The 25,361-nt window shown below is 36.9% G+C and overlaps 5 protein-coding genes and 1 long non-coding RNA gene across 6 annotated transcripts in view; 5 read left to right on the top strand and 1 right to left on the bottom strand.

The window, feature by feature from the left end:
• Positions 1 to 2,614: 2,614 nt before the first annotated feature.
• Positions 2,615 to 9,372, top strand: LOC115426312 (zinc-binding protein A33-like). Its single transcript, XM_030144348.1, has 2 exons — positions 2,615 to 2,802; positions 7,703 to 9,372. The coding sequence occupies exon 2, from the start codon at positions 7,715 to 7,717 to the stop codon at positions 9,146 to 9,148; it is 1,434 nt and encodes a 477-aa protein (XP_030000208.1). The 5' UTR covers positions 2,615 to 2,802; positions 7,703 to 7,714; the 3' UTR covers positions 9,149 to 9,372.
• On the top strand, positions 2,773 to 4,478 carry LOC115426308 (nuclear factor 7, ovary-like). Its single transcript, XM_030144345.1, has one exon. The coding sequence runs from the start codon at positions 2,815 to 2,817 to the stop codon at positions 4,252 to 4,254; it is 1,440 nt and encodes a 479-aa protein (XP_030000205.1). The 5' UTR covers positions 2,773 to 2,814; the 3' UTR covers positions 4,255 to 4,478.
• Positions 9,373 to 12,477: 3,105 nt separating the features above from the next.
• On the top strand, positions 12,478 to 14,713 carry LOC115425962 (nuclear factor 7, ovary-like). The gene has a single exon (XM_030143856.1). The coding sequence runs from the start codon at positions 12,638 to 12,640 to the stop codon at positions 14,051 to 14,053; it is 1,416 nt and encodes a 471-aa protein (XP_029999716.1). The 5' UTR covers positions 12,478 to 12,637; the 3' UTR covers positions 14,054 to 14,713.
• Positions 14,714 to 15,444: 731 nt separating this feature from the next.
• On the top strand, positions 15,445 to 17,066 carry LOC115425994 (nuclear factor 7, brain-like). The gene has a single exon (XM_030143903.1). It carries the CDS (start codon positions 15,490 to 15,492, stop codon positions 16,939 to 16,941), a length of 1,452 nt encoding a protein of 483 aa, XP_029999763.1. The 5' UTR covers positions 15,445 to 15,489; the 3' UTR covers positions 16,942 to 17,066.
• A 1,189-nt stretch (positions 17,067 to 18,255) lies between these two features.
• Positions 18,256 to 18,929, bottom strand: LOC115425112 (uncharacterized). Its single transcript, XR_003936189.1, has 2 exons — positions 18,854 to 18,929; positions 18,256 to 18,440 (listed from the first exon to the last, which is right to left on the bottom strand). It is a non-coding gene; the product is annotated as an uncharacterized LOC115425112 (long non-coding RNA).
• A 5,328-nt stretch (positions 18,930 to 24,257) lies between these two features.
• The window catches only part of LOC115426450 (protein FAM102A-like), a 46,576-nt gene continuing 45,472 nt past the window's right edge, over positions 24,258 to 25,361 (top strand). Inside the window, exons 1-2 of the mRNA XM_030144580.1 lie at positions 24,258 to 24,357; positions 24,450 to 24,733. Coding sequence (XP_030000440.1) covers positions 24,591 to 24,733 — 143 coding nt within the window. The 5' untranslated portion in view covers positions 24,258 to 24,357; positions 24,450 to 24,590. The remainder of the gene's footprint in view (positions 24,358 to 24,449; positions 24,734 to 25,361) is intronic.

The following is a 25,361-nucleotide window of genomic DNA, read 5'->3' as shown; positions in this document are numbered from 1 at the left end:
AGCTACTTTATATTGAAATAAATGTTGGAATGGCAATTAATCAAAGTTCACTCTCTGACTGGACATTACTGTGTTGTGACACATTAAGGTTCTCATAATTCATGCATGAAAGGGTTAAATAAAATTACTGCAAGTGTTAATTATATAGCCTAAGGTAAACCTACACATTAGTGGTACTCATCACATCACCTCATATTGGTTTGGGCTAGCGGCTAGCTTGTTAAGCTAGCTTGTTGTGGGCAGTGGGCTAACTGATGATCAGCTGTGTGGTGCTGTATGAGACAGGCTAGTTCACAACAAAGAGTTTAAATACAAGTTATTGTTTGGTAACTGAGGTTTAAGGAGCAAACAAACACTGGACTCGACTCATTTCTGTGTGTTTACCTGGCTGTTGGGGAAGGGGAGGCGGTGTGTGTGGGCGACACGACACGTCTGGAGATGAGCGTTTTTTTTGTTTTTTTTAACAACTTTATTAACAACATTTGAGTATACAGTACAAATTTATTTTATTTTGGTGGTGATCAAGGGGGTGGGGGTGGGGAAGATCTGCCTTGGCAAAGGTCTGCTTTTCTAGTTTTATTCATGTTATTCATATTTTAACCTGCAGGTTTTTTCAGTCAGATTCAACTATAGAATGATTATTAATGTGAAACTGATGGTTTAGTTTGAATCAATATTACATAATTGAACCTCCATATTGTCCTGATTCTTAACCCACTGACTAGAACACATATCCTGGGACAGATATTTTCCTTTTTGTTCATATGTGAGTGTTTTCATCTACAGCCGTTTGTTTCTGTCGCACGTTTTTATCATAAAATGATGTGATGATGTGAACAGACGTTAAAGGACAGGTGTATTGAAGTAAATGCAGGTGAATTCATGGTTCTGGTTGTAATATGGGTTCAGATACTGATTCTTCTGCTCTTTAAACCTGACTTATTTTAATAGAAATAATGTTCTGCTGGATTTATCTGCACTCATTTTCTATCAGGTGCTGAGATTGACATGAACAGAAACAGAGGAAACTGAGGAGTTTTTACACCTTTTACTTTCAGATTCACAGCTTTTAAAAACAGTTCAATCAGACGTTTGACTCACTGGGATTCATTTTTGGAGACAAAATCCACGTCCTGGTTCTCTGTAAAGGTTAAAGGTTGAAACTTCATGTGTTTGAACTCAAACAATCCCATGTTATTTTCCACAGTTTCATCTGTTTCCTGCTTCAGAAAATCTGCACCGGATTAGTTTCATTCACAAGTCTGAGAAGAACATCACAGAAACATTTGATATATTTCAGTAACTGCAGACTTTGTCCCATGTACAGTTTATTTACATTTATAAGTTTAAGGTGAACGGTGATTTATTGTCATGTGTGTCATTGATGTAATAAAGGGATAAAAGTGGAATGTCTATGTTGTGTTTTATCTGTTTGTCTCATTTGACACAATTTTATTTCAGTCAGATGAGTTGAGTTAAAGACTAAGTCATTAAATCCTGAGTTAACAGAAAAGAATCTGCAGATGAAGGATTTGTAGAAGGTCTGAAACATGTCAGGATGGAACAGATGTTTAAAGATCAGCATCTGGGAGATTATTGGCAAAACTGGAGACAAGATTCAATACTCAATGTTCCTATTTACAAAGTACAAACAAATGGAACATATTTAAGTTTTAGGTGAACGTTGATTTATTGTCATGTGCGTCTCATTTATGTAATAAAAGGATCAAACTGGGATTTGAATTTCCAGAACCTTCCAGTGTGTTTAGACACTCAGTGAACCTGGCGTCAATTTTGTTTTTTTTGTTTTTTTTCAAATTTTTTTTCCCTAAAGATGATCAATATAACAAAAATGTATTCCTCACAAACAGAGATGGAATAAAATAGTTTTTTGAGTTTAAAAGTTGAAGTTCTGTTCTTTCTTTTGATATATTCAGTGTTCACACACTCCTAACACAACATTTTCAATTTAGTGGATTTGAAAAAGGCTGGTGTTGGCTGGAAACAAACTGTAAAACACTCTGGCAGTAAAGAGTTAAGAGACATGTGAACCATAGAGAGGTCTAAGATTTAAAGGGAAAAGACTTATTGTTTAACCTTGGAGGACCACAGATTTGGGGGGGGGGGGAAGAATTTAACGAATAACTCTATGAACTCAGGGTGCTCCCTATAGAGCAGGGCATCTGATCTGAAGTCAGTGAAATGACAGCATCACTCATGTAATTTGGACATCCAGAAAATAGTTCTGTTGCTGGTGGTTGGAAGTGGTTTAAATACAGGATTAGGATAGGCAAAAAAAAAAAAAAAATAATAAGATTTTGCTTCTAGCCTGTTCCTTTTTTGGTTTTTATGTTTATTATAATTATTGAACTAAGTGCAATGATGAATGTACAAACCAGAAAATTCATTCATTCATTCATTCATTCATTCATTCAAATATAACTTTTTGGAGGTTATAATCTTCACATTTTAATGTCATTGATAACAAACCTAGATGGTATCTTATCGTTTAGACAGAACTAAACTGTCCACTTGTGAGTTAAACAGTGTCCCTCCAGTTCGTTCCTTTAAAACATTTTATTCAATTCAATAGCACCACCTGCTGGTGAAAAATAACACTTCAACTGTGAATGACTTGAAGTACCTACAAGGAAGAAGTGACTTAAAATATTTTTGACATTCCTGAACGGAGCTGAAACGCCATTACAGGGTGTTGGATCGACAAACACAGACCAGGAGGATTTTACTGTAAATTCAGATGGACAGAGGTTTGGTGAGTCTGACTGCTAAAGGATAATTCACATATCAGAGAAAATGGCTGAGAAGAAGATTGAACTTGTTGAACATTGTCTGAGTTGTCCTGTGTGTTCAGAGACGTTCAGAGACCCTGTGTCTCTGAGCTGTAACCACAGCTTCTGTTCAAACTGCCTGAAGGAATTCTGGAAACAAACTAAGAAAAAAAACTGTCCCATTTGTAAAAGAAAATCTTCAAAAGACCACCTAGATGTGGACTTCAGTCTGAAGGAAAAGGCTGATTCATTTGCTGGGAGACTGAAAGATGGATCATCTGAGACAGAAAAAGGAGAAAAGAAGGTGGAGGTGGTCTGCAGCAAACATCAAGAAGAACCTAAACTGTTCTGTAAAGATGAAAACAGAGCTGTGTGTTCTATCTGTGATTTTCCTCATCATCGTCAACACACTGTGGTTCCTGTAGAAGAAGCAGTTACTGAAATGAAGGATCAACTGAAATCTGACTTAAAGTCTCTACAGGAAAAGAAGAAGAAATATGAGGAAACACAGAAAACATACAATGAAATAATGAAACTCTCAAAGAAACAGGTTTTGTTCACAGAGAATCAGATCAGAGCAGAGTTCAACAAACTCCAGCAGTTCCTGAAAGAGGAAGAGGAGTCCAGACTGGCAGCTCTGAGGGAGGAAGAGGAGCAGAAGAGGAGGAGTGTGATCAGAGAGATGAAGAGGATTGAGGAGCAGATGTCCTCTGTGTCAGACAGTATCTGTGCTGTTGAAGAAGAGCTGCAGAAAGCCAGCGCTCCATTCCTCATCAGTTGTAAAGACACTCAGAGCAGAGCCAGAGCCCAGTGCTCAGTGTCAGAGCCACAGCTGATCTCAGGAGCACTGATCCATGTGGACAAACACCTGGGCAACCTGTCCTTCAGAGTCTGGGACAAGATGAGGGACAAGGTCCACTTCAGCCCCGTCGTCCTGGACCCAAACACTGCAGATGGACGCCTCCATCTGTCTGATGATCTGACCAGTGTGAGATATGGAGACACAAAGCAGCATCTTCCTGATAATCCAGAAAGAAACACTTACAATGCCAATGTTTATGGCTCTGAGGGCTTCAACTCAGGGAAACACAGCTGGGACATACAGGTGGGAGACCATCCTGTATGGAATATCGGTTTGGTTAAAGAGTCAGCTGACAGGAAGGGAGAGAGATATCCTTCACCAGAATATGGATTCTGGTGTTTAAGCCATCTCAGTGGAAAATACATTAATGGTGCTGGTAAGACTGTGACAGTGAAGACGAGTCCACAGAGGATCAGAGTTAAACTGGACTATGACAGGGGGAAGGTGTCCTTCTACAACGCTGAAGACAAGACTCACATCTACACCTACACACACACTTTCACTGAGAAACTCTACCCTTACTTTCATATGGGAAAAGCTGGTAATGCAAAAACCACTGATATCAAAATCTGTCAGAGGAAGATTTCTCTGTTGTTTACGTAGAAATGAAAATGTGAACAACAGATTGTGATTTTTCCAAAACCAGTCTTATTATAATACCTGTAGATGTGAAATGTATAAAACCTGTTTAACTGAGTAGAATGGAAAAAATCGGACCAATGGCCCTGTAACTTACCGGCCAAATGAAAAGCTTCGGGAAATGTATCCAGATGCCATTTATTCTCATCCAGTTCTGTGTATTTATTCTATTACAGAAATAGCCCATGTTTTGGTCATATTCCAATCAGATCTGTAAAAAATTCAAATTCCAACTTGATATCATTGATACTGATTTATTGGATCAATCCACTTCCTATCTCTTATAATGGGAACATTTTTCAAAGTCGCACTGAATCCAGAATCAGATCTGGATGGAAATAACTTCAATACCTTGTGTTGACATCATCATACAGAAGCTGTATACATAGTTTGAAGTCAATCAGAACTGGAGTTTGGGAAAAGAAGACGACTGAAATGTTTTCCCCATAAGAGCCCATGTTAAATTTTCTGTAAGTTCCCGGATCCAGAAGAAGATCCTGATCAGCATGTGGTCATTATGTTTTGGTCATCTCCCCATCAGGGCTGAACTGTAGAAATTTACACTGGATATCATTTATATTTACTGAGATATTGCATCGATCCACTTCCTATCTCTAATAATGGGGACATTTTTCAAAGTTGCACCAAATCCAGAATCAGATCCAGAGCCAAATAATTTCACTAACTTTTGTTGACATCATTATAAAGAAGCTGTATACCAAGTTTGAAGTCAATTGGAATTGTAGTTTCAGAGAAGAAGACGACTGAAATTTTCATAACAGACGACGACAGACGACGATGCCAGACGCTGCATGACGACAATAGCTTACGGCCTATCGGCCAGTAAGCGAAGCAGTGAACCCTGAGGTGATTTATAATATGTTAACTATTTGAAAAATATTATGTCTTTATTAATTAGATGAAATGAAATTCATTTTGTCTTATTACCTCCGATAAGGAACAGTGGAGGTAAAGTTTTCATCTGGGTTTGTTTGTTTGTCTGTTAACAAGATAAGTCAAAAAGTTATGGAAGGATTTTGATGAAATTTTCAGGCAATGTTGATACTGGCACAAGGAACAAATTATTACATTTTGGTGGTGACTGAGGGAGGGGATCTTCCTTGGTGGAGGTCTGCGCTCTCCGAGTGCTTTTCTAGTTTTATTCATGTTATTCATATTTTAACCTGCAGGTTTTTTTCAGTCAGATTCAACTATAGAATGATTATTAATGTGAAACTGATGGTTTAGTTTGAATCAATATTAAATAATTGAACCTCCATATTGTCCTGATTCTTAACCCACTGACTATAACACATATCCTGGGACAGATATTTTCCTTTTTGTTCATATGTGAGTGTTTTCATCTACAGCCGTTTGTTTCTGTCGCCACGTTTTTCTCATAAAATGATGTGATGATGTGAACAGACGTTAAAGGACAGGTGTATTGAAGTAAATGCAGGTGAATTCATGGTTCTGGTTGTAATATGGGTTCAGATACTGATTCTTCTGCTCTTTGGACCCGACTTATCACTCTGTTCTTCTTCCTTTTAATAGAAGTAATGTTCTGCTGGATTTATCTGCACTCATTTTCTATCAGGTGCTGAGATTTACATGAACAGAAACAGAGGAAACTGAGGAGTTTTTACACCTTTTACTTTCAGATTCACAGCTTTTAAAAACAGTTCAATCAGACGTTTGACTCACTGGGATTCATTTTTGGAGACAAAATCCACGTCCTGGTTCTCTGTAAAGGTTAAAGGTTGAAACTTCATGTGTTTGAACTCAAACAATCCCATGTTATTTTCCACAGTTTCGTCTGTTTCCTGCTTCAGAAAATCTGCACAGGATTAGTTTCATTCACAAGTCTGAGAAGAACATCACAGAAACATTTGATATATTTCAGTAACTGCAGACTTTGTCCCATGTACAGTTTATTTACATTTATAAGTTTAAGGTGAACGGTGATTTATTGTCATGTGTGTGTCATTGATGTAATAAAGGGATAAAAGTGGAATGTCTATGTTGTGTTTTATCTGTTTGTCTCATTTGACACAATTTTATTTCAGTCAGATGAGTTGAGTTAAAGACTAAGTCATTAAATCCTGAGTTAACAGAAAAGAATCTGCAGATGAAGGATTTGTAGAAGGTCTGAAACATGTCAGGATGGAACAGATGTTTAAAGATCAGCATCTGGGAGATTATTGGCAAAACTGGAGACAAGATTCAATACTCAATGTTCCTATTTACAAAGTACAAACAAATGGAACATATTTAAGTTTTAGGTGAACGTTGATTTATTGTCATGTGCGTCTCATTTATGTAATAAAAGGATCAAACTGGGATTTGAATTTCCAGAACCTTCCAGTGTGTTTAGACACTCAGTGAACCTGGCGTCAATTTTGTTTTTTTTGTTTTTTTTCAAATTTTTTTTCCCTAAAGATGATCAATATAACAAAAATGTATTCCTCACAAACAGAGATGGAATAAAATAGTTTTTTGAGTTTAAAAGTTGAAGTTCTGTTCTTTCTTTTGATATATTCAGTGTTCACACACTCCTAACACAACATTTTCAATTTAGTGGATTTGAAAAAGGCTGGTGTTGGCTGGAAACAAACTGTAAAACACTCTGGCAGTAAAGAGTTAAGAGACATGTGAACCATAGAGAGGTCTAAGATTTAAAGGGAAAAGAATTATTGTTTAACCTTGGAGGACCACAGATTTGGGGGGGGGGGGGAAGAATTTAACGAATAACTCTATGAACTCAGGGTGCTCCCTATAGAGCAGGGCATCTGATCTGAAGTCAGTGAAATGACAGCATCACTCATGTAATTTGGACATCCAGAAAATAGTTCTGTTGCTGGTGGTTGGAAGTGGTTTAAATACAGGATTAGGATAGGCAAAAAAAAAATAATAATAATAAGATTTTGCTTCTAGCCTGTTCCTTTTTTGGTTTTTATGTTTATTATAATTATTGAACTAAGTGCAATGATGAATGTACAAACCAGAAAATTCATTCATTCATTCATTCATTCATTCATTCATTCAAATATAACTTTTTGGAGGTTATAATCTTCACATTTTAATGTCATTGATAACAAACCTAGATGGTATCTTATCGTTTAGACAGAACTAAACTGTCCACTTGTGAGTTAAACAGTGTCCCTCCAGTTCGTTCCTTTAAAACATTTTATTCAATTCAATAGCACCACCTGCTGGTGAAAAATAACACTTCAACTGTGAATGACTTGAAGTACCTACAAGGAAGAAGTGACTTAAAATATTTTTGACATTCCTGAACGGAGCTGAAACGCCATTACAGGGTGTTGGATCGACAAACACAGACCAGGAGGATTTTACTGTAAATTCAGATGGACAGAGGTTTGGTGAGTCTGACTGCTAAAGGATAATTCACATATCAGAGAAAATGGCAGAGAGAGCTATTCTTGAAGGTTTCCTGAGTTGTCATGTGTGTTCAGAGACGTTCAGAGACCCTGTGTCTCTGAGCTGTAACCACAGCTTCTGTTCAAACTGCCTGAAGGAATTCTGGAAACAAACTAAGAAAAAAAACTGTCCCATTTGTAAAAGAAAATCTTCAAAAGACCACCTAGATGTGGACTTCAGTCTGAAGGAAAAGGCTGATTCATTTGCTGGGAGACTGAAAGATGGATCATCTGAGACAGAAAAAGGAGAAAAGAAGGTGGAGGTGGTCTGCAGGAAACATCAAGAAGAACCTAAACTGTTCTGTAAAGATGAAAACAGAGCTGTGTGTTCTATCTGTGATTTTCCTCATCATCGTCAACACACTGTGGTTCCTGTAGAAGAAGCAGTTACTGAAATGAAGGATCAACTGAAATCTGACTTAAAGTCTCTACAGGAAAAGAAGAAGAAATATGAGGAAACACAGAAAACATACAATGAAATAATGAAACTCTCAAAGAAACAGGTTTTGTTCACAGAGAATCAGATCAGAGCAGAGTTCAACAAACTCCAGCAGTTCCTGAAAGAGGAAGAGGAGTCCAGACTGGCAGCTCTGAGGGAGGAAGAGGAGCAGAAGAGGAGGAGTGTGATCAGAGAGATGAAGAGGATTGAGGAGCAGATGTCCTCTGTGTCAGACAGTATCTGTGCTGTTGAAGAAGAGCTGCAGAAAGCCAGCGCTCCATTCCTCATCAGTTGTAAAGACACTCAGAGCAGAGCCAGAGCCCAGTGCTCAGTGTCAGAGCCACAGCTGATCTCAGGAGCACTGATCCATGTGGACAAACACCTGGGCAACCTGTCCTTCAGAGTCTGGGACAAGATGAGGGACAAGGTCCACTTCAGCCCCGTCGTCCTGGACCCAAACACTGCAGATGGACGCCTCCATCTGTCTGATGATCTGACCAGTGTGAGATATGGAGACACAAAGCAGCATCTTCCTGATAATCCAGAGAGAAACACTTACAATGCCAATGTTTATGGCTCTGAGGGCTTCAACTCAGGGAAACACAGCTGGGACATACAGGTGGGAGACCATCCTGTATGGAATATCGGTTTGGTTAAAGAGTCAGCTGACAGGAAGGGAGAGAGATATCCTTCACCAGAATATGGATTCTGGTGTTTAAGCCATCTCAGTGGAAAATACATTAATGGTGCTGGTAAGACTGTGACAGTGAAGACGAGTCCACAGAGGATCAGAGTTAAACTGGACTATGACAGGGGGGAGGTGTCCTTCTACAACGCTGAAGACAAGACTCACATCTACACCTACACACACACTTTCACTGAGAAACTCTACCCTTACTTTCATATGGGAAAAGCTGGTAATGCAAAAACCACTGATATCAAAATCTGTCAGAGGAAGATTTCTCTGTTGTTTACGTAGAAATGAAAATGTGAACAACAGATTGTGATTTTTCCAAAACCAGTCTTATTATAATACCTGTAGATGTGAAATGTATAAAACCTGTTTAACTGAGTAGAATGGAAAAAATCGGACCAATGGCCCTGTAACTTACCGGCCAAATGAAAAGCTTCGGGAAATGTATCCAGATGCCATTTATTCTCATCCAGTTCTGTGTATTTATTCTATTACAGAAATAGCCCATGTTTTGGTCATATTCCAATCAGATCTGTAAAAAATTCAAATTCCAACTTGATATCATTGATACTGATTTATTGGATCAATCCACTTCCTATCTCTTATAATGGGAACATTTTTCAAAGTCGCACTGAATCCAGAATCAGATCTGGATGGAAATAATTTCAATACCTTGTGTTGACATCATCATACAGAAGCTGTATACATAGTTTGAAGTCAATCAGAACTGGAGTTTGGGAAAAGAAGACGACTGAAATGTTTTCCCCATAAGAGCCCATGTTAAATTTTCTGTAAGTTCCCGGATCCAGAAGAAGATCCTGATCAGCATGTGGTCATTATGTTTTGGTCATCTCCCCATCAGGGCTGAACTGTAGAAATTTACACTGGATATCATTTATATTTACTGAGATATTGCATCGATCCACTTCCTATCTCTAATAATGGGGACATTTTTCAAAGTTGCACCAAATCCAGAATCAGATCCAGAGCCAAATAATTTCACTAACTTTTGTTGACATCATTATAAAGAAGCTGTATACCAAGTTTGAAGTCAATTGGAATTGTAGTTTCAGAGAAGAAGACGACTGAAATTTTCATAACAGACGACAGACGACGACAGACGACGATGCCAGACGCTGCATGACGACAATAGCTTACGGCCTATCGGCCAGTAAGCGAAGCAGTGAACCCTGAGGTGATTTATAATATGTTAACTATTTGAAAAATATTATGTCTTTATTAATTAGATGAAATGAAATTCATTTTGTCTTATTACCTCCGATAAGGAACAGTGGAGGTAAAGTTTTCATCTGGGTTTGTTTGTTTGTCTGTTAACAAGATAAGTCAAAAAGTTATGGAAGGATTTTGATGAAATTTTCAGGCAATGTTGATACTGGCACAAGGAACAAATTATTACATTTTGGTGGTGACTGAGGGAGGGGATCTTCCTTGGTGGAGGTCTGCGCTCTCCGAGTGCTTTTCTAGTTTTATTCATGTTATTCATATTTTAACCTGCAGGTTTTTTCAGTCAGATTCAACTATAGAATGATTATTAATGTGAAACTGATGGTTTAGTTTGAATCAATATTAAATAATTGAGCCTCCATATTGTCCTGATTCTTAACCCACTGACTAGAACACATATCCTGGGACAGATATTTTCCTTTTTGTTCATATGTGAGTGTTTTAATCTACAGCCGTTTGTTTCTGTCGCCACGTTTTTCTCATAAAATGATGTGATGATGTGAACAGACGTTAAAGGACAGGTGTATTGAAGTAAATGCAGGTGAATTCATGGTTCTGGTTGTAATATGGGTTCAGATACTGATTCTTCTGCTCTTTGGACCCGACTTATCACTCTGTTCTTCTTCCTTTTAATAGAAGTAATGTTCTGCTGGATTTATCTGCACTCATTTTCTATCAGGTGCTGAGATTTACATGAACAGAAACAGAGGAAACTGAGGAGTTTTTACACCTTTTACTTTCAGATTCACAGCTTTTAAAAACAGTTCAATCAGACGTTTGACTCACTGGGATTCATTTTTGGAGACAAAATCCACGTCCTGGTTCTCTGTAAAGGTTAAAGGTTGAAACTTCATGTGTTTGAACTCAAACAATCCCATGTTATTTTCCACAGTTTCATCTGTTTCCTGCTTCAGAAAATCTGCACAGGATTAGTTTCATTCACAAGTCTGAGAAGAACATCACAGAAACATTTGATATATTTCAGTAACTGCAGACTTTGTCCCATGTACAGTTTATTTACATTTATAAGTTTAAGGTGAACGGTGATTTATTGTCATGTGTGTGTCATTGATGTAATAAAGGGATAAAAGTGGAATGTCTATGTTGTGTTTTATCTGTTTGTCTCATTTGACACAATTTTATTTCAGTCAGATGAGTTGAGTTAAAGACTAAGTCATTAAATCCTGAGTTAACAGAAAAGAATCTGCAGATGAAGGATTTGTAGAAGGTCTGAAACATGTCAGGATGGAACAGATGTTTAAAGATCAGCATCTGGGAGATTATTGGCAAAACTGGAGACAAGATTCAATACTCAATGTTCCTATTTACAAAGTACAAACAAATGGAACATATTTAAGTTTTAGGTGAACGTTGATTTATTGTCATGTGCGTCTCATTTATGTAATAAAAGGATCAAACTGGGATTTGAATTTCCAGAACCTTCCAGTGTGTTTAGACACTCAGTGAACCTGGCGTCAATTTTGTTTTTTTTGTTTTTTTTCAAATTTTTTTTCCCTAAAGATGATCAATATAACAAAAATGTATTCCTCACAAACAGAGATGGAATAAAATAGTTTTTTGAGTTTAAAAGTTGAAGTTCTGTTCTTTCTTTTGATATATTCAGTGTTCACACACTCCTAACACAACATTTTCAATTTAGTGGATTTGAAAAAGGCTGGTGTTGGCTGGAAACAAACTGTAAAACACTCTGGCAGTAAAGAGTTAAGAGACATGTGAACCATAGAGAGGTCTAAGATTTAAAGGGAAAAGAATTATTGTTTAACCTTGGAGGACCACAGATTTGGGGGGGGGGGGGGGGGGGGGGGGGGGGGGGGGAGAATTTAACGAATAACTCTATGAACTCAGGGTGCTCCCTATAGAGCAGGGCATCTGATCTGAAGTCAGTGAAATGACAGCATCACTCATGTAATTTGGACATCCAGAAAATAGTTCTGTTGCTGGTGGTTGGAAGTGGTTTAAATACAGGATTAGGATAGGCAAAAAAAAAAAAAAAATAATAAGATTTTGCTTCTAGCCTGTTCCTTTTTTGGTTTTTATGTTTATTATAATTATTGAACTAAGTGCAATGATGAATGTACAAACCAGAAAATTCATTCATTCATTCATTCATTCATTCATTCATTCATTCAAATATAACTTTTTGGAGGTTATAATCTTCACATTTTAATGTCATTGATAACAAACCTAGATGGTATCTTATCGTTTAGACAGAACTAAACTGTCCACTTGTGAGTTAAACAGTGTCCCTCCAGTTCGTTCCTTTAAAACATTTTATTCAATTCAATAGCACCACCTGCTGGTGAAAAATAACACTTCAACTGTGAATGACTTGAAGTACCTACAAGGAAGAAGTGACTTAAAATATTTTTGACATTCCTGAACGGAGCTGAAACGCCATTACAGGGTGTTGGATCGACAAACACAGACCAGGAGGATTTTACTGTAAATTCAGATGGACAGAGGTTTGGTGAGTCTGACTGCTAAAGGATAATTCACATATCAGAGAAAATGGCAGAGAGAGCTATTCTTGAAGGTTTCCTGAGTTGTCATGTGTGTTCAGAGACGTTCAGAGACCCTGTGTCTCTGAGCTGTAACCACAGCTTCTGTTCAAACTGCCTGAAGGAATTCTGGGAGAAAACTGAGAACAGAAACTGTCCCATTTGTAAAAGAAAATCTTCAAAAGATCATCGACTTGTAAACTTCAGTCTGAAAGAACTGGCTGATTCATTTGCTGGGAGACTGAACGTTGGATCATCTGAGACAGAAAAAGGAGAAAAGAAGGTGGAGGTGGTCTGCAGGAAACATCAAGAAGAACCTAAACTGTTCTGTAAAGATGAAAACAGAGCTGTGTGTTCTATCTGTGATGTTTCTGTCCATGACACTCACACTGTGGTTCCTGTAGAAGAAGCAGTTACTGAAATGAAGGATGAGCTGAAATCTGACTTAAAGTCTCTACAGGAAAAGAAGAAGAAATATGAGGAAACAGAGGAAATATACAATGAAATAATCCAACACTTAAAGAAACAGGTTTTGTTCACAGAGAATCAGATCAGAGCAGAGTTCAACAAACTCCAGCAGTTCCTGAAAGAGGAAGAGGAGTCCAGACTGGCAGCTCTGAGGGAGGAAGAGGAGCAGAAGAGGAGGAGTGTGATCAGAGAGATGAAGAGGATTGAGGAGCAGATGTCCTCTGTGTCAGACAGTATCTGTGCTGTTGAAGAAGAGCTGCAGAAAGCCAGCGCTCCATTCCTCATCAGTTGTAAAGACACTCAGAGCAGAGCCAGAGCCCAGTGCTCAGTGTCAGAGCCACAGCTGATCTCAGGAGCACTGATCCATGTGGACAAACACCTGGGCAACCTGTCCTTCAGAGTCTGGGACGAGATGAGGGACAAGGTCCACTTCAGCCCCGTCATCCTGGACCCAAACACTGCACATGGACGCCTCCATCTGTCTGATGATCTGACCAGTGTGAGATATGGAGACACTTATCAGCATCTTCCTGATAATCCAGAGAGATTCACTAGATATTTTGATGCTCTGGGGTGTGAGGGCTTCAACTCAGGGAAACACAGCTGGGACGTGGAGGTGGGAGACCATCCTAAATGGATTTTAGGTTTGGCTAAAGAGTCAGTTGACAGGAAGGGAGAGGCAGGTCTTTCACCACAATATGGAATCTGGTGTTTAAAGCATCTCAGTGGAAAATACACTAATGGTCCTGGTCGGACTGTGACAGTGCAGACGAGTCCACAGAGGATCAGAGTTGAACTGGACTATGACAGGGGGGAGGTGTCCTTCTACAACGCTGAAGACAAGACTCACATCTACACCTACACAGACACTTTCACTGAGAAACTCTACGCACTTATCTCTGTTGGAAAAGCCACTGATGTTAATACCACTGATATTAAAATCTGTCAGAGTGAATGAAATTTGTCTGATACATGATGCAAAATTTTTAATGTGTAACACTTTGTGTTTACTTCAACAGAATGAAGCAAACTTTTTACTCTGTAATTTCTAATGTGTCAAATTACTTCTTTTACATCTATCAACTTTTTAACATATATTCTTGTTAATAAATGGGATCTCAGTTTTTTTTATTTCAGACATTTGTTGAAAATTAATTGGAATCTTCATAGATTAAAGTTGATTGTATTGATGTATAAACAATTAGATCATTTGAATGAACTCTATACCAGTCATTGGTCAGTAGGTTAAACTGAAATATCTGCATAAATATCTAGTGTCTATAAGACTATATATGTATAACTCATTCTAATTTCATTGAAACTGTCTCATGCTTTATTGTGTCATCTGTAATTTTGACTGAGTGTTAAATATAACTGAATAGGTGTTAAAATGACAGGTGAATAAATGAATATGGGAATTAGGTTTGATTATAGAAATGATTACCTTTCTTCAACCCTCCAATAATATGATACTTTGCTTCCGTTTTGCATACTTGGTACATTTTACTGACTTTTCTTTCTGTCTTATCAGTCTATTGTCTTTCCATGTAATAAATGAGCTCCTTCTTCTTTGTGATGATATGGAAACATGTAAGTATGGACATCAGATACTCCCATTCTGTCTCAGGATAAACTGTATAATAAAAATACAATACAACATGAGCTCTGGAGATCATTATTGTCGTGATAGATAGATAGATAGATAGATAGATAGATAGATAGATAGATAGATAGATAGATAGATAGATAGATAGATAGATAGATAGATAGATAGATAGATAGATAGATAGATAGATAGATAGACGGACGGACGGATGGATGGTCGGATGGATGGTCGGATGGACGGACGGGCTTTATATATCCCACACTGGGAAATTACAGTGCCGCAACAGCATGACACACACTAAGAATAGAATATATGAGTAAAAAACAACACAAGAGCAAGCACTGCTTAATATAGTAGAAGTATAAAAAGACCTGAGCAAAAAACCTGGAAAATTAGGCTAACTGTAATGTGCCAAAATAAAACTGTAAGGTGCAAAGTACTTGGTTAATGAATAACAGATTGGATGTTGGAGTTTGAACATCATAAAAACCAGTGATATCAAAATCTGTCAAGCGTGTCAAGGTGTTTTTTTCTGTCCAATGAATGATACTGACAGTGGTCACATTTTGAAATGGCTGCTTTTTATTAGTTTATAGCTGTTAATGATTTTCAGATATGTATTTGAAGGAAGAATAATATACAGTAATATCATTCCTGAACAGAGCAGAGGTATCACAATATGTTGGACCTTCTCTAAAAACGCAGGCCATCAGGATTTAACTTTAAAACCAAAGACACAGAGGTTTGGTGAGTCTGTGTGTTAAAGGATAATTCACATATCAGTGAAAATGGCTGAGAAGAAGATTGAACTTGTTGAACGTTTCCTGAGTTGTCATGTGTGTTCAGAGACGTTCAGAGACCCTGTGTCTCTGAGCTGTAACCACAGATTTTGTTCAAACTGCTTGAAGGAATTCTGGAAGAAAACTAAGAACAAAAACTGTCCCATTTGTAAAAGAAAATCCTCAAATGACCATCCAGGTGTGGACTTCACTCTGAAAGAACTGGCTGATTCATTTGCTGGGAGACTGAACGTTGGATCATCTGAGACAGAAAAAGGAGAAAAGGAGGTGGAGGTGGTCTGCAGCAAACATCAAGAAGAACCTAAACTGTTCTGTAAAGATGAAAACAGAGCTGTGTGTTCTATCTGTGAGTTCTCTCTTCATGAAACTCACACTGTGGTTCCTGTAGGAAAAGCAGTTACTGAAATGAAAGATCAGCTGAAATCTGACTTAAAGTCTCTACAGGAAAAGAAGAAGAAATATGAGGAAACACAGAAAACATACAATGAAATAATCCAACACTTAAAGAAACAGGTTTTGTTCACAGAGAATCAGATCAGAACAGAGTTCAACAAACTCCAGCAGTTCCTGAAAGAGGAAGAGGAGTCCAGACTGGCAGCTCTGAGGGAGGAAGAGGAGCAGAAGAGGAGGAGTGTGATCAGAGAGATGAAGAGGATTGAGGAGCAGATGTCCTCTGTGTCAGACAGTATCTGTGCTGTTGAAGAAGAGCTGCAGAAAGCCAGCGCTCCATTCCTCATCAGTTGTAAAGACACTCAGAGCAGAGCCAGAGCCCAGTGCTCAGTGTCAGAGCCACAGCTGATCTCAGGAGCACTGATCCATGTGGACAAACACCTGGGCAACCTGTCCTTCAGAGTCTGGGACAAGATGAGGGACAAGGTCCACTTCAGCCCCGTCATCCTGGACCCAAACACTGCACATGGACGCCTCCATCTGTCTGATGATCTGACCAGTGTGAGATATGGAGACACTTATCAACATCTTCCCGATAATCCAGAAAGAAACATTATCTATGCCAATGTTCATGGCTCTGAGGGCTTCAACGCAGGGAAACACAGCTGGGACGTGGAGGTGGGAGACCATCCTAAATGGATTTTAGGTTTGGTTGAAGAGTCAGTTGAAAGGAAGGGAGAGAGATTTGTTTCACCAAAATATGGAATGTGGTGTTTATGGCATTGCAACAGAGAATACACTGACGGTCTTGGTCGAACTGTGACAGTGCAGACGAGTCCACAGAGGATCAGAGTTGAACTGGACTATGACAGGGGGGAGGTGTCCTTCTACAACGCTGAAGACAAGACTCACATCTACACTCACAGACACACTTTCACTGAGAAACTCTACCCTCTTATCTCTGTTGGAAAAGCTGGTGAAGCTAAAACCACTGATATTAAAATCTGTCAGAGAGATTTCTCTGTCGTTCAGGGAGAAATGAAAATGTGAGCAATAGATTTTGTTTTCATTTTTCAAAAATCAGTCTCCAGCCAGGTGACTTCTATGTCCATTCATAACTAGAGAGAGTGACATTTCTCATGAGGACACATGATGCAAAATTTGAATTAAGTAATTAATTGTGTTTACCTGTAGAGAATAGGGATGTAACGATATGAAAATGTCATACCACGGTTATTGTGACCAAAATTATCATGGTTATTATTATTGTGATATTGTTGAAATTGTGCTCAAAATGTTCAAAAAGTACTTATACACACTGAAATAATTAAACCAAGTTATATTAAAACAAAAAAAAAAAAAAAGAAAGAAAGAAAGAAACAAATAAAATAATTGGCACAATGCACTTTCTGTTGCAGAAACATTCAAATATTAACCCTTACTGGTCTGAGCCTATTTTGGCTGTTTTTCAGTCCTTTTGATTTTTCCTTTATATACTATATAAACAAATGTTTACTATACCCATGTTTGGGATCTGTTTTTCTATCTCATCTGTCTATCATTTTTTCACTTTAACCTACTATATCAACATAAAAGAACAAAACACACACAAAAAATATATAAAATCCGATTTGAAAAATGTGTATAATTTATTGCATAACTAACACACAAGCTTAATGAAACCTTTTCAAAGACTTTAAAAGTGAATATTGGTTCCAAATATTAGGTATATAAAATTAAAATTGTAACAAATTAAAAAATATTCTCAAATATTTGACATAAAAGCAGATCTGTACATAGGTGTTTTCTCTGGAAAAGTGCGGTAATCAAACACGGTTATCATGATAATTAGAATTTAAACGGTAATACTAACCGTCTGCAATTTTACCGCAGTTTATCGTTACAGCTGTAATCATTACATCCCTAGTAGAGAATGAAGCAAACCTTTTACCTAGGATTTCTAATATTTCAAATAACTTTCATTACTTCATATTTTAACAGATATTTTTGTTTATACTGTGATGTCAACTTCCTTTCTTATTTCTGATGTTTGTGTTAAATTAAGCGGAAACTTTATGAATTAGACCTGATTCTACTGATTTATAAATGATGGAGGATCATTTGAATGAGCTGTTTTCTTGTCATCAGTCAGTAGGAAAAGCTCAAATATCTGCAGTAATAACAAGTGTCTATAATAGTGTCTATAAGAATATGTGTAATACCCTATTTTAATTTCATGGAGACTGTCTTATGTTTTATTATGTCAACTGTAATATTTACTGAGTGAAATATAACTTAATAGGCATTGAAAGGGCAGGTGAATATGGGAATTGGGTTTGATTACACTGGGGAACAATTTGAAAAAAACAAAATTCTGTTGAGTTAGATTTTTATGCTGATTAAAAGTAAAATTGGCATGCTGATTCCAAAATTGCAGTCAGTTTTTTACTAGCACGTCAAGTTTTTTCTCCACAGCTTACCCTCCGGATAAGCAAAATTCCACTGATTAGCTGTAGTAAGACTTGCCAGCTGATTACGATTGGACTCATCTACACTCAAAAAAATGATTTTTGGCTCTAATAAACATGAAGTAATATTTTAAAGTAAAATGTAACTGAAATATATGAAATTTAAAGTTTATTTATCCGAAAAAGTCAAACATAATGTGAATATGCTTAGTATAAAGTGAATCTAAACAAATAAAGTAAACTTTATTTACTAGATCACATAAAAAGGCTGAGCGTCACAGTCAAACACAGTTTATGTAAAAGTTTGCATTAACTAAAGCAAATCTGACTGAAGGTATTTAATTTATTCATATTGACTCAATATGACAGAAAAAACATTGTATTAAATGCAACTCTTTACATTAAACTTATGTAATAAAATTACATGGAAAATTTACATGTAATTAAAATACATAAAGTCAACATTTTTGGCCTAATTATTTTTTTGAGTGTACAGCTACATGGCAACTTGTTTGTGCAGTCACAATTGAGACAGTGCAGTGAGAGGTGTGTGCAGCTCCCAATAGGTCAGTACTATCAAAATCTGCAAACACAAAGCTAGCATAGTAGGAATTAAAAGGATTTGTGCTGGCTTTTCTCTTAACCTTGTAACCATGGGCATACCGTTGTAAGTTCTATTTCGTTTTATGCTGTTTTTTTAGTTTTCAAAGCTTGTAACTATTCCATCTTAGTGTTTTATTTACATAGGTATATACAGGGTGTCCCATAAGTCTCCATACATAGGAGACATAATACATATGGTTCTAACATGTATTTCTTTATATTTCTTCTTTATAGTTCTTCAGCAGTGGAGGACACGCATTGAAATGTGTTCCTGACAAAATGGCAGTCATATAGAGCATATTATATAAATAAAAATGGTTTATGTCAAGAAACGTTTATTTTTCCTATGTATGGAGACTTATGGGACACCCTGTATTTCCTTTGTTCCAGATCATGTCTGCTCCTGCTACTTCTGGTCGTAAACGCCTAAACAACCCTGACTCCTTTTGCTATATTTGTGGTAGTTTCACCATTCCAAGTCAGACGGCAAACATCAGTGCATTTGTCAAACTAGCATATTTTGCATATTTTAAAGTAAAACTCGGTGATCAAGACAAGCCACGGGCCCCTCACAAAGTGTACAAGCAGTGTGTCGAGAGTTTATGGATGTGGACCAAAGGAAAACGTGAAAAGTTGGCGTTTGGTATCCCCATGGTTTGGTGAGAGCAAAAAGATTGCACAGACTGTTACTTTTATTTAGTGAAAACATCAGGATTTAACAAGAAAAATAAAAGTAAAATAGAATATCCTAATCTACCGTCAGCTATAAGACCAATGCCTCATTCAGCTGAAATTCCAGTGCCAGTTTTCCAACAACTACCTCCTCTAGAAGATCTGAGTGATGTTGAAGAACGCAGTGACAGCAATGATGCAGATTTTGAAATTCATGAGGATTCAGTTCGTAGGGATTTGATATTTCATTGTACATCAATATTTGAAAATTTTTATAAAACAAGCACATATCTGTTAAGTACAGTATTTTCCATATTTTTTTTTCTTTTAACAACTTTATTTATCATTTTTCCATTACAATTACATCTTTAAGCATATCTTATGCAATTCTTAAACTTGCCCCCCCCCCCCCCCCCATTCAGGTGGCATCCCCACAAATACATCCATATAAATACAGAGACAAACAAAACACACACACAAAAAAAAAAAAAAAAGAAAAAAAAAAGACTCAAACCAATTTATGCTGATCATGTTGGTCATATCACCAACATTCTGGACCTCTTGCATAAGGAAAAAAAAAGGAAAAAAAAGTCCCAGCAGTCAGACTGTGGGCACTGAGAAGACTAAAATGGCAGTAAAAGAGTAAAGGAGAAAGAAAATGCATTAAGTAAAACCAAGAAATCAGGAAAAAGGCAAGTTCTTGACATGATTTATAAACTGTGACCAGGTTCTATCATATTTATCTTCCAACCCGCAGACTGTATACCTAATTTTTTCCAGGTCCAATCCCAACATCACCTCATGTAACACATGTAACGATGCAAAGGCAATTGCATTTTTGTGGAGATGGGACAAGTTTGGATCATCCCTAACTACACCGAAAATGCCTATCAAAGGGTCAGGCTGCAGTGTTTTGCCAGGAAAGTGATTGGAAGATTGAATACCAGAAACTATACAAAGATGGACATGACCAAAACATGTGTCCCAAAGAGACAGGAAAATATTGACATCTAGGAATTTTTCATATTTTTTAGGAAAACGGGGATCCTACAGTTCAAAAACTTGACGTGATAGAGAAAAAATGAGATCAGTTTTGGATTCCGCACCCAAAAATTAGTTAAAAACAGCTGTCAGACCTAACTCAACAAAAATTGTGTTCCCCAGTGTTATAGAAATGATTATTTTAATTTTTACTCTTCAGTGATAAAATATTCTGCTTCCATTTTGCATTTTTCTTGTTTGGAGTTACTGACTGTTTTCTGTCTTATCAGTTTGTTTTCTGTCCATATAATAAATCAGTTACTGGTGTCAAAACTCAAATGTGAGTCTTTCTTCTTGCTGGTGTGGACACTGGACACTTTGATTCTATCTCAGAATAAACCACAGGATAAAAGCACAACATAACCTCTGAAGACATAGTGTAGTAGAGGCAGAAACTTTTGAATCAGCACCTCTTTCAGAAAAAAAGACTGAAGTTAAAATAACAATTTACAGGCACTACAATAGTATCCTGAAGGCATCTTCGTCATCATCGTCATTTTCATGAACACTATATCCAGACGAGGGCGCCGTTTCACCACACAAGCTGCAGACTGAGGGGAAAAAAAAAAAAAAAAAAAAAAAGTTGTCAATTGTACAAAAGTTAAATCACAAACAGGATATAATATTTCTAACAGTATCTGAAAGTTTCAATTGTATTTGGAAGAACAGGAAGCATTTTTAACAATCTGATTATGCTTTAAAGCACAGGTGTCAAACATGCGGATGAATTTGCAAAGTGCAAATTAGAACATTAAACTCAAAAATAATATTATAATCAATAAATAATGACAACACCATTTTTTTTTCTCTTGGATTCAGTACAAAAAAACATTAAATTATGAAAATGTTATCCTTTAACAATAAAATGTGAATATCCTGAACAGATATGAACAACCTGAAATGTCTAAAGAAAATTAAGTGCAATTTTAACAATTTTCTGCCTGTTACTAAAAGTTGTGTGCCTTTGTAGATCTGATCTGTAATGCATATGTATAAATGATAAGCGGAGGCACAATATTGATAAAATTGTACTTATATTTCTTAACAAATTTCTTTTTTTTTTCAGGTTATTCACATCCTTTTTGTTTGGATAGTTTGTAAACATAAATATTGACATAATTGAGTGTCATTTTTTTGCACTAAAACAATTTGTAGTTGTCATTATTTATTGGCTATCATGCAATTATTTTATTGATCCGGCCCACTGCAGATCAAATTGGGCTGAATGTGGCCTCTGGAAGAAAATGAGTTCAACACCCGTGCTTTAAAGATTGAAGACTTCCTTACTTTAACCTGTTTAAACCTGACCATATTTTCAGGGGAAAAATGCCTAAAAAGACATACCCAAAGTAAATGAAGAATTACTTCTAATACTTATAATAATAAGGTTCACATGGATGTTCTTGGTGTCGTGGACATTTACAGACCTCACAGAATCTATTCCCATTGTCTAAAATATTGTATCTATTACTATGCCTGAGTAAACGGTAACAAACTAAAAGAGAAATTAGAATTTTTTATCCTCGCCTGTTTTTTTTCTGGCTGGATTGACGATGATATGCATAAATTAATTGTTTGTGTCGGAGATTTTTAATAGTGTATATTTCACCCCACAAAGATTAAAAATCATGTTTGAACATGAAAGTTTGCACTAAAATACACTTTTGATGTACTTTTATTAACATCAAGGTCTAAACTTTGAGCAAAAGTTGAAAAAAACATACATTGTCCTGATTTATTATATTTCTATAGTCGATGAATTTTAACATAATTTTTTCGGCCCGTGGGCGGGCTGATAGAGCTAAACTGTTTTAGTTGTGTAAGTAACCCTAATGTCTATCCAACATTATTTTGCTTCAATAAACTAAACAAGTAGCTTTTGTTTTATTGTTACCCTGCATGACAAACTGCATGACACTGACAAAAGCAATAACGTAAATTTGTCCTGGAAAACGACAACTTGTTGGGATGAAATATTGAGATAGATTTCATTGTCACAGTTAACTGAGGTGAATTTCAGGCACGTGCACACATAGGGCCCAAAGGGGGCTTGAGTCCCTGCCCTTTTTGCCTCGTAGAAAAAGTGCCCTTTTTACTTTTAAAAAATAAATAAATTCCTGTTCTGCGTAGGAATGTAAAAAAAAAAAAACTGCTGTATAAAAACGTCATGGTTATCTACCGTACATGTTGACTGCAGTCCTATAGGCATGCAGGCTGAACTACAGACTAAACAGGACTGTTTTTCTAGAATGTATTTCTATATTTTTGTCAGTGTTCAATGTTTCACAGTTGAATGTTCATGTGTTACAGTCTTTATCTTCAACAACATATAGCCTGATAATAATCCAATGTTTTATTGCTTTTTACAGGGTGGGGAAGCAAAATTTACAATATTTTGAGGCAGGGATTGAAAGACAGTGTATGACCAATTAGTTTATTGAAAGTCATGAGAATTTATTTGCCACAAGAAAACTGACATAATAGAAAATGTTTTTATTACCTCCGCCAAGGAGGTTATGTTTTTGCCAGGGTTTGTTTGTTTGTTTGTTTGTCTGTTTGTTTGTTTGTTTGTTTGTCTGTCCGTTAGTGTGCAACATAACTCAAAAAGTTAAGGACAGATTTGGATGAAATTTTCAGGGTTTGTTGGAAATGGGATAAGGAAGAAATGATTAAATTTTGATGGTGATCGGGGGGGGGCACTGATCAGCCTTGGCGGAGGTCTGCGCTCTCCGAGTGCTTCTAGTTCTATGTGTCCTCCTTCTTTCTCAATAACTGCCTTCACACGCTTCCTGAAACTTGCGCAAGTGTTCCTCAAATATTCGGGTGACAACGTCTCCCATTCTTCTTTAATAGTATCTTCCAGACTTTCTCGTAATAGTTTTGCTCATAGTCATTCTCTTCTTTCCATTATAAACAGTCTTTATGGACACTCCAACTATTTTTGAAATCTCCTTTGGTGTGATGAGTGTATTCAGCAAATCACACACTCTTTGACGTTTGCTTTCCTGATTACTCATATGGGCAAAAGTTTCTGAAAAGGTATGGATAATAGTGTTAGGTATGATTATGACATCAATATATGTTTGGTTTCAAAACAATTGACGTAGTGCCTGCTGAGAAAAAACAACTAAATGTTCATTGTAAATTTTGCTTCCCCACCCTGTAGAATTGCAGCTGAATTGCATGTCCTCCAAACCTCAGTATTATGATACATTTTGACAATAATCTGATGACACAAGAGAAACAGCAATTGCATCACTCACAGCTACACAATATACACAGCTATGTTGTTGTTGTTGTTGTTGTTGTTATCTATGGCTACTTTATTAATTTCACATTAAGCCACAAATTGTATTATTAAGGCCTGAAAAAAATTTGGTGTACACATACTGCCCTTTTCTGACTTTGAGCCCCTGCCCCTCTATAATCCTGTGCATGTCCCTGGTGAATTTTCTTTCCATTTTTTTTAGAAACCTGGTGTGTAAAAATTGTATGACATGTATGCAGTTGCTTTTATTTTGAAAAGTCCTAACCGGAAGTCATGTTGCCTGCTAACCGTTAGCTTAGCCACTCTCGCGCAAAGTTAGCGAAGAAAAAAAAAACAGAACTCGACTGTGTTTTCTGTCATTTAATGTTGTCAACCCGCCGCTGTCGAGACCCACAGCTCCCGAAATGCGTCCAGGTAGGTCCTCTCTTACATTTGAACCACCAACCCCCAACACTTTGTCCACTTTGGGGCCTTTTATTCATCGAGTTGTCGTGATTTATTTTCAGATTTCTGTGCTGAATCATCTCGGACTCCGCATGTAAACACCAACTGAAACCAGGGGGAACTGAAGTTTTTCATAGTATTTTTTGGGGGGATTTTCTTGTAGTTTTCTGACGTGTTTATGTAAGATAAGGCCCTTAAAAACCATGGCTTTTTTCGTGAAAAAGAAGAAGTTTAAGTTCCAGACCCATCTGACCCTGGAGGAGCTGACTGCTGTGCCTTTTGTCAACGGAGTTTTGTTCTGCAAACTGCGGCTTTTGGAAGGAGATTTTGTCGCTACTTCTTCCAGGTAAACAAAAAAAAACTTTAAATACCACAAAACATCACTTCACAAATCGCATTTCTCCTCTATTTTGCATTGCAAACAATTACAACCGTTCAAAATGTATTTTCATGCAAACAAAGTTACTTTAACGAGCATAAACAAGTAAATATAAGCTTTTGTGTGATGCTTCTGTTGTTTTGGCAGGGATTACATTATTATTTTGGGACTTTTAAGCTTTTCTGTTCGTTTATTTGGTGATAAATACACTGACAGGTAAAAGATATTACAGCTATTATTATTTATTTGATTTTCACATAGTAAAAAACACACATAAATACATGGTGGTTAAAAATTGTGATGGATGGCTACCAAAAACCTCTTAATAAGTGACAACCCCCAGATTTCAAACATTATTTACACCTGCAGTTAAAAATATTGAAAATACTTGCAAGCTGCACAAAAGTACATTTTCAACAAATAAAATTCCACAATATACCAAGCTTAGAAATGTATCCCATGTGGAAAATTACAATCACTCAGGAGCAGAGTTTTCACAGCTCTTTTAATCAGAATTTGAGGCAGCTCCATAAGAAGAGTTGGCTGATTATTCCCTATTTTTGGGTCATCTGTATAGAACACTGAACTGAGTCTG

Source organism: Sphaeramia orbicularis, chromosome 9 (genome assembly GCF_902148855.1).
Source record: "Sphaeramia orbicularis chromosome 9, fSphaOr1.1, whole genome shotgun sequence".
NCBI classification, from domain to species: Eukaryota; Metazoa; Chordata; class Actinopteri; order Kurtiformes; family Apogonidae; genus Sphaeramia; species Sphaeramia orbicularis.
This window is presented reverse-complemented; position numbering and strand designations above follow the sequence as displayed.